This window comes from Lepidochelys kempii, chromosome 3 (genome assembly GCF_965140265.1).
Source record: "Lepidochelys kempii isolate rLepKem1 chromosome 3, rLepKem1.hap2, whole genome shotgun sequence".
NCBI lineage: Eukaryota > Metazoa > Chordata > Testudines > Cheloniidae > Lepidochelys > Lepidochelys kempii.
This window is the reverse complement of record NC_133258.1, coordinates 189,791,307-189,807,132: the sequence shown is the minus strand read 5'-3', so window position 1 is coordinate 189,807,132 and position 15,826 is coordinate 189,791,307. Positions and strand designations below refer to the sequence as shown.

General features: G+C 43.0%; 1 protein-coding gene across 7 annotated transcripts in view; it reads left to right on the top strand.

Moving 5' to 3' along the window:
- Positions 1-8,770: 8,770 nt before the first annotated feature.
- Positions 8,771-15,826, top strand: part of BCL11A (BCL11 transcription factor A) — a 105,521-nt gene continuing 98,465 nt past the window's right edge. For 3 of the 7 annotated variants that reach the window (XM_073339360.1, XM_073339354.1, XM_073339353.1), the window contains exons 1-2: positions 8,773-9,156; positions 15,326-15,655. In XM_073339360.1, the coding sequence (XP_073195461.1) occupies positions 9,102-9,156; positions 15,326-15,655 (385 nt within the window). In that variant the 5' untranslated portion in view covers positions 8,773-9,101. Of the gene's footprint in view, positions 9,157-12,822; positions 12,866-15,325; positions 15,656-15,826 lie in introns of those variants that run through there. The other 4 variants (XM_073339357.1, XM_073339359.1, XM_073339356.1 and 1 more) reach the window with 4 other exon arrangements.

Here is a 15,826-nt window from a genome sequence, read left to right as displayed (position 1 = left end):
TTAGGTACGCGGCTGAATTGGGGCCTGAGTGCACAATGACTTCAGGACCAAGCTCTTAGTAGTTGTTATCATCAGTTTTGCAAGGCAAAAAGATAGGGCTGTATACTATTCTTGATCAGCAGTGGAGTTGATGTCAAGTGGAGTTACATGAGCAGGTCAAGAACAATGTACAAGAGGGCCATGATCCTGATCATACGTCTTGGCAGATAAGCAAAGGAGGAACTGACTTTATAACATTTAGTTTTAGAATTATGTATACATTTTAAATGCTACAAATGTAGAACCCAGAGCTACAGTCTGACTCTTGACCTGGGGGCAAAACTCCAACTGAAATCTATGTTCCTCAGTCAGGACTGCAGGGTTAGGCTCATATTTTGTAATTGTTTGGGGAATCTCCAACGGAGGATCCGTGAATTGAAGGGTTGCATGGTCTGGCCCTGGAACAGGATGTTGTTGTTAAATTTTTGCAGCTCATCTTTCAAAAAAATCTTATCTTGGTCTGGCAGTCCTTGTCCATATGTAGTTTCATTGTCAGCTGGCTTTATCACAGGGGTTTTAAAAAAAAATCTCCACCAAAACTAGCCATCTGTATGTAGAGTTTAAGCATGATGCGATTTGAAATTACCGAGATAAAAATCACCCTAGGAGACAGAGGTTTATAAATGAAAAATAAAAATATTACTGTGAGTAATTCACAGTAAAACGCCTTATAACAAAAAGCAGTACAAGTTATGTATATACTCAGTGTTCAAAGTCAAATACCTCAACCATTGCAAAAATGTTTCAAAATGCCCAAAAGGTATTGGGCTCTGCACATGATGATTGTCCTAATGCCAAGGTATATCTGGGACTTACTTCCATATGTTCAGGAAATACAAGAAGATTAAAAGATTCTAGGAAATTGTTAACATAGATAAACAAAGTGACCAGTGCTGTCTGGGATATATCCCTGGTCCTCACTATCCTTGTCATATGTATAAATGATCAAGTTGACCTACTCACAGTAGGTATTGTGCCAGAAATATATTTCAGATTGTTGGCTCAGTGAGCACCTGCCCTCTTTGGCACTATGTTATAAATTGGTCTGAGAGATGCTATCTTTGGAATATAGCACAATGTAATTGATGTACAAAGTGGATAAGTTTTATGAGATTTCATTTCCTCTTATGCAAGCCACTTACATTCTTTATCCAGCATGCTTAGAAGTCTCTCCTTTATGATAGATATAACTAAGATTTCTCTTTCACATTCGTTCCCTCCTTCTGTATGTACATCTGAATGTATAAATTCATGTATCCATTCACAATAACCCCTTTGATGGTGTCACAGTTTTAACTTATACCTATACTCTGAAGCCAGTAGAAATTTTCATCATAACAAAAAGTTGCATTCCAAACAAAGTCCTAACTGCCTATGAAGTTTCTGTTAGAAAACAAATCATAGGCTCGATGTGGGTAAAAGAAAAAAAAGTGTCTGAAACCATTACAAATCATGCTGTGAAGCTCTGTAAACCAAAAAACTGGTTAGCCAAATTATTTGTAAAACAATTTCACATATGGTCTGACAGTTTGTATCCCAAGTTTCAGCTCACTACAATTTAAACTGCCAAGATATAACCTCTTAAAGTTGGGGGTTATAACAGAAACACTGACAGACCTTAACTATTGTGCTTCTATAGTTATGAAAACTCAGCTATTTCATTATGACAGTAGCTGGCAGTGGTGCTATGATTAAGAGTCTGTCAGCATTTATATTATAAACCCAAATTTTAAGAGGTTTTAAACTCCCATTTGTTTGAAATAATGTTGGGTTGAAAGCTGGTATACAAAATGTTAGAGCGGATATGATTTTAAAATGTTTAAAAACATTTTTTGTACAAAAGATTTACAAATATCTTCAGGGGCTGGAGGAGCATAGAATAAAATCATGCTGTAGATAAAACCAAATGTTTGATAAAAAAGAAATTTTAATAGCATTTCTTCTGTCTTTACCATCATTGGTGACTTCCCTGCACATGTGTGTGCATATACCCACACCCACATTTTTTTTAAAGTTTGGAAGCAAAGTTATATAATGTTGAAAGGCTGATTTATGATTAACTTTATTAGTGCTATTTAACATTAATTTTCAATAGTACCCAGAGGATCAGGATCAGGGCTCCATTGTGCTGGATGCTGTACAAATAGGAACACAGGCTGAAATCCTGACCCCATTGACTTCACTGGAGCCAGGATTTCACCCAGGGGCCCAGATGCTTGAGGAACTTACAAGGAAAATCTTATAGCCTAACAATTAGTACATAAGCTTGTGATCCTGCAAATGCTTACTACTGCATGCTTTGCCTGGTAGTAAGCTTTTGCAGGTTCCAGAACTAACTTTGTAATTTTATTGTAAAAAAAATATATCAGTGTTCCTTACTGTGGAAGGAGAATATTCATAATATTTCTAGAATTTATAATTCCATTGACTTCACTGAGAGTTAGTTTTGTACTGTAGGTGTTCCACTTACATTGTATCTGGCCTGATTCACCCGCAGATCAACAAGGCCCAGGGAAATATTTTTTACCTTATCCTGCTATATAATGACTATGTCTATTTACGCAAAACTCCTGCTGAATGCAAGGGGAGCTTGGTGCCATTTTGTAATAGCTCCCTTGACATTGTGTTTGATCCTAATGATGTAATATGATGTCAGCAGAAGTGTCTCATACCATGTATAGATTGTAATAATTCAGGTGAAGCCTAAAAACAATAACATTTGCATAGGACTCTTGGGGCCTGCTGCTGCTGCACTCACTGTGCACCCCAGTCTTCCATTCAGTGAATGGGTGCAAAGAAAGCAGGATTAAGACCATGGTTTATTAACTGTACAGTATTCCTTCACATCTTTAGGCCCTGATCCTGCAACATGTAGCATCTGGGCAGAGTGTGGTGCACATGAGAGCCTTGTGCAAGAAGTTGGGAAATCAAGACCATAGACTAAGCTCTTAGAAGAAGGGGTGTGTATGTGTGTGTGTTTTAATAGTAAAAATAAGTACTATTTATTTAATAAGTATTTATTTTGTAGAATAAGCATTATTATTAATTATAGGACCTAGAGACCCCAACTGAGACTGGACAGCAAGTCAACAGCAGACCCAGCAACAGAAGTCAGAATTCCTGACTTCCAGTGATAGTGCCCTGTCCACTACTTCACTGAAGAAGCTCCCTTTCTTAATTAGCCATGGATGCTTATTACAAAATTATAACATAAATAAAACAATAAGGAGAAGGGGTGTTACTGCGTGTTTTTTGGGTTTTGCCCCTCTCTAATTTCTCAGCATTTCTAATGCAACTATCACCTATTTTTAACAGTTGTAAAGTACCATGTTCACTTGCTTCCTTTGTTAATTGGCTCACTATTGACTTAACAATAGGTGCGAAAAAGGCTAAGATGCTTTAAAAGTACCCAGATACTATGAAAAAAGAACAGGAGTACTTGTGGCACCTTAGAGACCAACAAATTTGTGACAGGCACTTTCGAAATGCTGATTAGATAAAGTACTGTACAAAATAATAACATTGCATAGGGTGCAAAGGAGCTATAGATAGGGTACAATGTCTTTGCTCCCATCTCCTTTCTAATGTATATCACAAAACAAACAAAACTACATTATAACCCCCCTACCATTAATTAAAATAGGGCATGGTTTTGTTTAAGGGGAGTTTTTCCATTGACTTCACTGAAAGTCCTAAAATGAGTCCCTAGATAGACAAAGATGAGTAAATGTACCTATGGCTCAGTTCTGCATGGTGGCCTGATCCTGCAAAGCATTTAAGCACATGCTTATCTTCTTTAAGCACATGGACAGTCCCAATGAAGTCAACTCAACCACTGTGGGACTATTACCTGCTTAAAGTTAAGTAGTATAGTGGTAGCCCTGTGGGTCCCAGGATATTAGAGAAACAAGGAGGGTGAGGCAATATCTGTTAGTGGACCAGCTTCTCTTGCTCAGCAACAGAAGTTGGTCCAATATAAGACATTATCTCGCCCACCTTGTCTCTCTAAAGTTAAGCATGCATTAAAATGGTTTGAAGGACTGCAGCCAGAGTGCTCAGCACCTTGCAGGAACCAGGCCCATCTGAGTAAAACTGCCTTTCGTGTCCTCGCCCAGGCTTCTGTGCTTAGGGGGTATGTGGGTGACCTTACTAACATTTGCTGCAAAAACATGGGCACAGTCAGCGGGGTGAATTAAGGGTAGGATTTCAATGTTTCAGTTCAGTTCAATGAAACTTCATTGGCGTGACAAACTACACAGCATTACCAAAGACACTCCCCCGCCCGGCCCACCTTGGAGAGATCCTCAGGTCTTTATCAGAGGCAAACCCACCTAAAATAGGGTTAGAGACTATATTTGGGGTTAGATCCCCTGTGTCCAGTTGGCATTTAAACTCTGAGTGTGAACAGCTTTGCTTTGGTAGGGTTTAAGTGTGAGTCCCTTAAGTTATTGTGACATGTTGGATTTTGTGGTGGGGGCCAGGGGGGTGTTGGGTTTTTTAAATTTTTTAGTAGTGTCTCAGGACCAGGTGCAGATCACAGAATAAGTAGGTCACATGTAGATGGTGGCATGCACCTCTGAAAGGAGATTACAGATACCAGAAAAGTCTGATCTCCAGATTCAATAGGCAGGAACAGATTATATGTGTTTATTTATGTATTTTAAGTCAATAAAGGTGTTGGCTCTAAAGGCAGACAGTGCCTAGTGTATTTTAATCTTGTCATTTCCATCGAGATGGACCTTTAACCCGTTCCAACCTGAATCCCAACCAGACAATTCCCCAGCACTAGTACTGTGGCTGTATTAAGATCCCTTGCAGGAGCTGTTTGTTGACCACATTCACGTTCAGAGCCCTGAAGCTAAAAGCACTTTACACCATAAAATAAAAGCACTGTCTTTTTTTCTAAAAGGTTACGTCTGGAGGCCACGCTGCTCATACTTCATACAGAAAACTACTGAAAGGGCTATGAAATCCTGTATGATTTACACTCTCTCTCAGTGCATTAGGATATAGATCTACTCGACTCTAAAAATACTGTGGAGTTTCTAACCGACCTGAATATATGTGCATTATTTCAGAAAGTCTGTTAGAAAACTTGTCAACACATTATAAAGCATAAACCAGGACTTGGCCATTAAATACAGCCATCAGAGACAGAATATATATTGCAGGAAGTGCTGAGAAAAGTCCTTGCGCTCAAAAAAGGTCTATTAGCTAAGAGTTTACACACATTACACCAAACGGTTTAGGGAGAGCCCATGGACCATAATTACAAGGCATAAAAGGAATCAGTAAAGGCTTTACAACCCCAAACGCAGTTAACTGGACTGCCAGAAAAATATTTTTAACATTGTCATAATTTATTACCCATCAAGCGTCACATCAAGGATTGTAATAGTTATGTTGTCCCCACGTGTTCTAGTTAAACTATCCCTTTCACTCCTCCTACCTCCCAAAATCCGCCTGCATCGTTAATTTGTGGTGATATAATATTTAAAAAATGTCTCCTGACTCCTTTTCTTTCTTGAGTTTAGTTACCTTGCTGAAATCACATGGCTATGCAAAGTGATGGGGAGAAAAGAGAGAGAAACGCAATTGTGATCAAATGCCAATATTAATTACAATCCAGACGAGATGAAATATTGTTTTAGGGGGAAAGACTTTCCATTGAAATCGAGGATTTTATGATGCTGAAATCAAGTATATGCTAATGGTGGAAACCGTCTAGCTGCCACTCACAAAAGCATCTGTAAAATTGGCTTTTTAATGTATGTTTTAAGATGTGGTTTAGGAAGTCACCTCTGGAATCTAACGCATAGTGCAATAATAAAACAGATCTAGTTGTAACTAAGTGCTTAATTTCTTATGGTTCTAAAAAGAAAATCAATAAAATGTTGCCGGTTATTTATTGGAAATAACCACAGATAGGTATTCTGATGGGTAGGTTGGCTTTAGAGAGCGCACAACTGCGTAATGAATTGTAATTCAGAAGACTGTTAAGTATGAACCACAGAACCTTTCAGGGATAATAAAGTCATTACTTTTTACACTGCAGCCACCTTGAAAGGCTTTATACACGCTATTATATATAAATCAAATCACATATGTATCTACAAGTACACACACGCCTATTTATATACGTTCTGTAAAGGAACGTATGTTTAGATACAGAAGTACCACCTCTGAATTGCAGTGTGATACCAAAAGAATGAGGCAGGTTGCTATTGTCACCTGAAATTATTTTTATTTTAAAAAACCCTCATACAGAATACTATTTACTTTCTGCCTGTCCGCTCCCCCATATCTCCCCCCGCCCCAAAGCAGAGAAATTAGATTCATTTATAGCTCGAAGGAGTCTATTTAAATTGGAGCAAGACAAAAATAGATAGTGGCGTAAGACAGATGCTGACCTACTCCGAAGAGCCCATGGCATAGAGGAAATCGTGTCAGGTAGGTGGTTACAGAGCCTTACTGCAAATGAATCCTGCGTCTTCACAGGCTTTGGGGATTCATTTTTTATTTACATTGGGGGGGGGGGGGGAGAAACACCCTCATAGTGGTGAGCATCAACCCCTCCTTTTCCCTTTCAGAATCACTCACTCCACTGCGCGTTATAGGAACACACTCGTTTTAAGGGGGTTAAAACTTTACCCGCGGAAGCTAGAGTGTGAAAGCAGGATTAGCAGTTGCATCTCTCTCGCTGTAGGTAGCTATAAAATGAAGCTGGACCATAAAACTGTGGTAAAGTGTGTGTGTGTGTGTGTGTATAAAAACCAAACAAAAGCAAGTTAAAGTGCACAACCGACACCTCTTGGCTGAAGAGTACGATGATAAGGAAAGTGCAATAATAAAACAGATCTTGAGCAGGAGGCTATTGCGCTTCATGACAGGGGAGAGATCACCTCTAAGTAGTTCGATGGATTCACCTGCAGCTCTTGATCAGTCCCTTTGAAGCCGCCTGGCACACACACCCTCCCTGCCTCACTTCCCCTCACTCCTCGCCTAGGCAGCCCGGGAAAGCAGCCGCGATGCTGGAGGAGGTTGAGGCTTTAAGGGATGTTTGCGAATAAACTTCAGATTGTAGGGGGTGCTATTGCTGTACCGTTGACGTGAAACTGAAAGTATCCCACACCCGAATGAAACGGACCTGTGACAACAGCAGCGTGTGTGTGTGTTTCTCCATTAAAGAGACAGGGTCTTGTTTCCAACAGGTCTCCTCTAATTTCTCCACAGACTCTCCCCAAAGGGCGCTTATAACCCAGCGCGTGTACTGCTCACACAAAAGGAGCCGTCCGATCGGAAGCGGCTGAGAATTCAGGGACAGCCCCGACCACTTGCATTCCCTGCTGCTTCTGTGAACAAACTGAAGGATTTCCACCCCCCCCCCCCGGCTCTCCCTGGGTAACGTCATTATTACAGTTTTGCGTGTTAAAATATTTCTTACAGTCACAGCAAGCTTCTTCTTTCCCCTTCCTGTGCTAGATCCACTTCTTCCCTCCTTTGCACCTCTTTTCTCTCTGTCCCTCTCCCGGCGTTCTCCGCCGGGGAGCCGGCCGGGGCGTGCGCTCCGGGCGCGGGCTCGCCACCTCGCTGCCCTGCCGCGGCGCACGCTTTGTAACCCTTCTGCGGAGCAATTGCCACAAACGCTCTCTTCCTCCTCTCCCGCTTATCCCTTCTCGCAACCCGATCCCGCCCCGGGGGAATGTGTGTGTGTGTCCCCGGTAAGTTACAACCCACGCTGCGGCCGCTGCCTCCTCGGCCCCAACTCCCGCCGCTTCGCCTTGCCCCCTCTGCCCATTTGCTCGGCTCGGCTCGCCCCGCTTCTCGCCAGTAACGTAGCTGTGGTTTGCGCTTCCTGCGCTCCCGTTTCGTTAGTTTTATTAGACACGGTCACTGCTCGTTACATCTCAGAGCCCGGCGTGGCTTTGCAGGCTGCCTCGGCTGTTTTTATTTTATTTGGTTTTTTGGACTGCTGGGTGCGGGAGGGGGGGTATCAAGTTCCACCGCCTTCCCTTTTCCTTCTCATCCTCTGCCTCTTTTCTACTTGACTCTGAAACTCGTCTCCTTTCTCCCATCTCCGGCCTGAAAGGAAGGAGGCTGGCCCTGGCCGCCTCTCCCCCGGCTGCTCCAAGCGCAAACTTTCCTCCGTCCGTCCCCTTGCCCGCTCTCTCCCTTTGTGCTGCCTGCCAGGGCCTGTCACTGCTTCTCGGGGCTTTGCTCGTGCGGCGGTGGAAAGTTTTGAATCCCCTGGCTTTGCCTGCTGGGTGGGCTCCCAGACTACCTGCCGTGCCTCCCCCTCCTGGGAGCATCCCATCGCATTTCACCTGGGCAAGCCTCTCTTCCTTTTTCAGCGCGGGGTGTGCGTGCGTGTGTGTGTGTGCGGCTGGTTTAATTTATTTATTATTTCCCTCTCCCCTCCTGGCCACTCCTGTGTTTGCCTTCTGCACTTACTCCTCTGCGGCCACTTCTGCACCGCGTGCCCAGCTCCTTTCCCCTCCACCCCAACCCCCCTGCTCCGCGAAGCAGCGTGCGCCTGGTGTCTAGTGCACCCCCCTCCCGCTTCCCCCTCCCCTCTCCCCCCTGCGATCACTGTCCATTGGCTTGTCCTGGTCTCTTTTTCATGTCCAGCCCCTGATGAGTGTCCATTGGTGTTGCCTTCCTCTTCCCTCCTCCCCCTCTCTCCAGCTTGCCCTGCCCATGTTTTGTATGTCTCTGTCCATCCAGGCTCCTGACGTTCAAGTTCGCAGGGACGTCACGTCCGCACTTGAACTTGCAGCTCAGGGGGGCTTTTGCCATTTTTTTCATCTCTCTCTCTCCTTCTCTCTCTCTCTCCCTCTCTCTCTCTTTTTTTCTTGCACAAAAAAAAAAAAAAAAAAAAAAAAAAGCCATGACTGCTATCCCACAATTCATCTTCCCTGCGCCATCTTTGTATTATTTCTAATTTATTTTGGATGTCAAAAGACATTGATGAAGATATTTTCTCTGGAGTCTCCTTCCTTTCTCACCCGGCTCTCCCGATGTGAACCGAGCGGCTCACAAGCCACCGCAGCCACCAACCCACCATGTCTCGCCGCAAGCAAGGCAAACCCCAGCACTTAAGCAAGCGGGAATTTTCGCGTAAGTAACCCAGCGAGCAACGTGCATTTATTTCTGTGCCTCCTTCGGGCGGGTTATTTTATTTCAGAGCAGCGGAAAAAGCGGGCGAGAGGGGTGGAAATGCACTAAATGTTGGCTCGGGTTTTCCCCCCGTCTCAGTCTCTCTCTAATTAAATCACCTCGATCACTTTTCTTTTCTTTGCTCCTGGAGCATGCCCCCTTCTTACTCACTCTCTCTTCCTTCTTTTTCTTTTTCATCCCCCCTCTCGCTTTGATCTGCGTTTTTCGAATTGTGCCAGTGTGACTTGGGAAAAGAGCAGAATTTGTCCGTGCGGGGTGTGTGTGGGGGGAGTGTAAAGAAATCCCTGCAGGAAAGACAGACTGGACATTGGACGCACAGACAGACAGACAGACAAGAGATTAGGGTCCAGTGGAGTGAAGAGAAAAGTCTAGGGGCGCGTGGTTTTAGCCAGATCCCCATCTCTCCCGAGCGAAACCTTGTTGCGTACCGGGGGGGGGGCAATGTCCCCCTTTTTGTTTCCGCTCCAAGGCGTGGGGTGTTTGTCCCGCTCTCTTCTGCGCCTCTTTTCCCTCCGCGGCGAAAGGGCAAAAAAGGCAGCAGCGGCTGCTTGTGCTGCCCGGAGCCATCGTTGGCTTTCCCCGGGGCTCCGCCACAATCGGACCTTCCCCCCCGCCAACCGACTCATGCCAGCCTTCCCCCCACTCCTCCCCTCCTCCCCCACTGCCCCCAACTCCTGCCTGCGAACTTGGGCTGCTTGGCTCGGCTGCACGGGGCAGAGCGAGCGAGCGAGAGGAATTCCCTCCTCTCTCGCTTACTATTTTTTGGAAGATTTTCAAAAAAAGTGGAAGTGGATTTTGATTGGGAAAAATCTCGTGTCTGAATGTTTACAAGCACCGCGTGTGCGGGGAGCCTCCTGCCAACAAGCAGAGACAAGAGCAAACCCAAGCAAAGCACACACACACACACACACAAAACAAAACCCCAAACCAACCAACTATCGTCACTGTCACGATCAAATTAAAAAAATACGCTCCCGGGGACATTTTAAAAATACACTATTCGTCACAAAAATTCTCCCCTTCTTCCACTCCCCCCCAACAAAACATAAAAGCTGAATGCAAAGTAAGCAAGGTCGCTGCTTACACAACAAAAGGGAACTCGGATCTGGAGCGGGTGGGAGGGAAGACGAGAGGAAATATTTTATTTTTTGGGCGGTGGGAAAGCAAAAAGATGCACGCTTGTATTTTATTTCCCCCCAGTATTCCAGGTGTTTTTCTCCCCTCTCAGGGACCGTCCGTTTCAGTGCAATTTCTCTGTCTGCAAACAACACCCCCCCCCGCTCCCCTCTCGCGCTCTGTAAAAGTTTACAATGCAATTTCCCCACTCAGATGCATAGATATTTGGAGCAAGATTTGCACACAGTCCGTTGGAGAATGTTAACGATTTGGATAAAACAGTTCCCGTAAAGGCAGGGGAAGCCAAAACATTTGCTTGCGTAAAGTTTTCTTTTAGACACCTTAAGGTTCTCTTCCCTCCACCCCTCATTGTTTCAGTCATTTGCTACAGTTCTAAGAGCTTTTTGAAATGCAAAACGTTGTGTTATGTTATGTATTGCAACATAACTGTCACATTTCTGGAGGTGCTATCTCTTCCAGAACATGTCGCAGGAACCCACCCCCTTCCATCCCATTCCTCCGCGAGCTGCCGAAACTGGTGCCGACACTAGTAACCTATGTTACTTTTAAAAATGCATATACCAGAGTGCATTCATCCTTAGGGTTTGTGTGTGCCGCGTGTGTTAGACTCACTTGTCACAGAATAATTGAAAGATTAGATTTCCATCCCCAAATCCTTCCCCAGTCGTGCAGGGTTTCCCCCTGACTTGGCAATTCCATATGTAATATACAGATACATATTTAAGTTATTAATTTTTTTTGCTGGCAGTGTAATTGCCATTCGGTACATTTCTCCCTGTGAGATTTGGGGGGCTTGGAGGAGGGGGGGGCGAGATGTGTTGGAGTTGGATTTAAAAAAAATTGGTTAACGATAGGTTTGCATGTGAGATTCAGTCGCTAGGAGGCAGAACAAGATCAAAAAAGCCCAACGAACTTGAACCTGATCAGTTTCACCACGTCTTTAATTCTCAGCATTCTCGTTTAGGAAGGAGGGAGGGCGGGTTTTCTTTCTTTCTCCCTTTCCCCCCTTTCTTTCTCCCCCCTCCCCCTTTCTTTGTTCTTAATTTTGCCTTGCTTTATGGCTGGTGAGGAAACAGGAACGCAGCCCGTAGACCCCACACTGGAGAAAAGATCCAGTTTCTCCCTGTAATGTTTGTTTTAACGCCGTTCCCGTCCGCTCAGAGCAGCAAACGATTTCCGAGGATCGCGAGGACTAGCAAGTTGGCCCTTCATTTCCCCTCACTACCCCGACGGCCGATCAAGCCGTGGGGGTCACAGACGGGCTCGGGAGCCTTTCCAGGCGGCGCTGGGCTGGCTGGGATCCCTTCTGTCTAGTCGTAGCTTTGCACGATGCTGTAGCGCGTGGAAAGCAAACGACATCCCCCCCTCCAGAAAAAAAAAAGCTTGAAACACTCTTTCGAAGGGGGAGCTGAGTGGCACCTTCTCATCTGTGACTTTGTGTTTGTTTGGCTTACTTGGACACATCTGCTTTTGTTTGTCCCCCCCCCCCCCCCCCCAAGCGGGTCGGGTCTCGCTACAGGCCCATCCGAGGCAAAGGCAATCCTCATGGGCGCTGGGGGGGGGGGGGGCGCTGGGGTGGAGAAGCGGGAGCCGAGCTGAGCTCGGCCCCAGCCGAAAGGGGAGACGGCACCTTGCTGGCTCGCACGTGTTTGCACTAAGCTTCCGATCCACGCTGCTCCCATTGTGCCTGCTCAGTCCTCTCCAAGTTCGCTCTCCCCTCTTTTTCTTTCCTTCCTTCCCTCATGCGCTCCCGCTTTCTGTCTGCTTTAAAACACCGGCCACTTGCCCACATTATTAGCCATCATTTTTTCCCTTAGACTGTAAGACAATCCCAGGACACACTTGAAGGCAAACTTGGACTAGCCCGTCACTCTCTCTTTCTCCCCTGCTTTTCTTTTTTGTCTTCTAAGCTGGACACAGCCCTGTCTGCTGCTGGGGCATTTAGACCTCTCTGTCTTGCTGAATCTATACAGATACATTTCTCCCCCACCTCGACCCCCCACTCTTGGTAACGCAGAACTGGTGCTTTTTCTTCCATTGCGTCCCTCACACTTCTTTTGAGACAAAAATCCATTGAACTTGATACAGAAGATGGTGTTATTTTGGTGGATGTTGGTGGGGAATGGGGGAAGGGCGAGAGAGAGGCTAGAAATACATGCATCTGGAGAAGTGGGGTTTTTACCCAGGAGAGCTTATGCCCAAATAAATCTGTTAGTCTTGAAGGTGCCAGCAGACTCCTTGTTGTTCTTGTAGAAATACATGTTAATGGAAGGGCATTTTGCATTAAAAACATACAAGGAATGATTAGATACCCAGGAAGGAGCTTGTGATTGCCCCAGAATTCAAAGAAGTGCACTGCAAATCAGTGGCCAGGCCAGGTGAATTGTATTTTCAAATTTTCTTTGTGCACCTGGTTTTTTTTTTTTTTAAACAGCAGAAATAATAAAACCACATTTTGCTTTCTCTCAGAGGATCGGGAGCCAAACGTTTTGTAACGAACACGTTGCCAGAGGTATTTCATACATTAGTATATAATTCTTGTTAATTAGCAATAATTTACCTTAAGAGCATAGAAAATGTTGAGGTTACAGGTTTTATATCTGTACATTTGATCATCTTGTTATTTTCGAGAACTTTGCCTCCTATAAAATTAATTAGGTGAAATGTGGAGGTGTAATCAGCAGCCTCTGAATTCCCACTTCATTTCCTGGTTTTGATTGTAAATCAGCCCAGTCAGTACAGTCTTTAGCAAAGTCTGTTTTTGTTTCGCATTACTTTTAACTGTCTGGTATCTGAGCACAATATTCTCTTTCATTGCTGAGTAATATTGACAATTTCAGAAACAAATCAGGCCAACGAATAAATATTACAATTGAGTAATTATTGTGCTAGGTTCCAGTCAAAACAGTTATAAGGAGAATATCAATTTTAAAAAATATTTTGCTACTTTGAGTTAGTAAACTAAAAGTTACAATTACTGCTTAACACAAAAAAACCTTTTTTGTAGAAAGAATCTGATGGAATGACTTCCATATTCAGTTACTCACTTTGTGCAAATGCAAACAGTTGTTACTTGAGAAAATGACATAGACAGACATTTCAGAAACATTCCTGTTTCTTTTTCTATGCCAGAAAAGTGTAAATGCATGTTGTGTATTATCTTTTGGTCAGTAAGGTTAGAAGAAAACCCAAATGATTAAGATATTGTTTTTATTAATATGAATATAACCTTCATATTCCTGTAGTTGACCTTATGTTAAATTAGGAGTAGCACTAGAGGCAAGAAATTATGGAATGTATCAGTGTGTCCTAGTTGGAGCTAAGGTACGGTAAGGTGCTCTTTCAATATTATTTTACACAGCACAACTGGGAGCTACTCCAGATCTTCCTCCTCAATATTCAGCCTAGGTAGGGTTGAAATAAATTTAACCTGAGTTCACTGGATTTTTGCACTTTATCAAAATCTGTTCCAATATTCTGCAGTCAAATTAAAATCTATTTTTTGATTCTCTGTGGCTTTAAGTTCATTAAATGTGAAATTGGAGGCTCACTAAAGAAGGTCAGACTGATTAACTGTTTAAGAGTTGTATTGGGTCTCACTTTCATTTACTGGCAACATTTTGAGGCATTTTATGTTTTGTAGTGTCAGCTCATTTTGGTGGTTGTTGTTGTTGTTAGTATATGTATTATGTTGCATAGGGAGAGAAATACCAACAGGTTTTTTTTCCTTGCAAGGTTATAGTGATGAATGCTGCATACATATTGCTAAGATATTTCAGTACAAAGTTAAAAAAAGCAAACAGAAAAGAAAGGCATGTCTGCCTTGTTATACAATCCACTGACGACTATGTGTGTAGAAATAGTCTCATAATGAAGCTTTTTGGAGCTCATTCAGAAAATTAGTCAACTTTGACAACATTAGGCAGGGTATTTCAAGTGTAAAGAAAGGTCTTTTCACCGTTGTTATGAAATGTGGCATTCAGTTGACCATACTGATTTATATATGATGAAGACCACAATTGCAAACATATTTAGAATAATTTAGGCATTCCTTTTTTCAGAATGAAAAAAACAAAACAAAAAAACCTAATTGGCTTATTTTCTTAAGTATGCAAAGGTATCCTGTTTAGTTAATGTGTCTAAGTAGAATTGCCAGTGAATTTGATATTTCTTTAATTTCTGGGAGGTATCTGAAAAGTATTGCTATTTAGTTTCCTTATTTATTAATTTGGTCTTTTTTCCCATGATTAGTTCACAAGTTTTCAATTTTTAAACGGAATAAAATATATAAACATACGTACATACACACACAGCACAGGGCTATGTAGCCCCTGTGCATATGTGTGCATGCACAATCTATGAGGCTTTTAATGTGTATGTTCATATATTTGCATGCACACACACGCACACACCTAACTCACAGTTCAACATTTCAAAACGTATGACTTGGTCATCAATATATAGCTATTCCATGACCAAGTCATACATTACGTGTGCGTGCACACACACACACACACTTCAGTTATAAATACATAAACATAAATAATACCTCTGGCAACAAAGGACCGTATTGGCTTTTCTTCATGATACCATAGTTGTCTCACAGTAATTTTTTTTACAGCTGTTATTTTAATTTTTACTATTAAATCATTCATTCAAATTAGAACTTTGTCTAACTCCAGGAATATATATAAGATTGCAGGTTCCATTCTGACAGTTCTGCATATTACAGCTGCTTTCTCGAAATATGTTCCCTATCAACATCGATAACTACATACATTTGCTTCTTGTTGGACTGATAATGTGCTATCTGTTCACGTAATGCAGGTTTAATTTTTTCATTCTATAAATATTCAAAACTCGGTGTAGCATCCATGAACAGAGGGCTCAACAACATGATTTTCTCTCTCCCCACCTTCCCCTTCTTTTCACAAGAGGTCTAATGTTTCTCCTTTTGTTTCTTAAACTGCAGCCGAACCTCTTGAAGCCATTCTTACTGATGATGAACCAGAGCATGGCACGTTGGGAGCTCCAGAAGGGGATCATGACCTCCTTACTTGTGGCCAGTGTCAGATGAACTTCCCATTGGGGGACATTCTTATTTTTATTGAGCACAAACGGAAACAATGCAATGGCAGTCTCTGCTTAGAGAAGGCTGTGGATAAGCCACCTTCACCCTCACCAAGTGAGCTGAAAAAAGCATCCAATCCTGTGGAGGTTGGCATCCAGGTCACACCAGAGGATGACGATTGTTTATCAACGTCATCTAGAGGAATCTGCCCTAAACAGGAACATATAGCAGGTAAACTGAAGCAAGGAGAAGCATTTACAAGTTTATTTCCATGTTCAGTCAAACTGTAGTAATAATGCTCACAGTTGTGAAGTGCTGTGTCTGTTTTTCCGTTCTAGTCACCATGACAGCCAATGTGTTAAATACTCTGCGTTTCAGTTCATATTAAGTACACAAAAAATA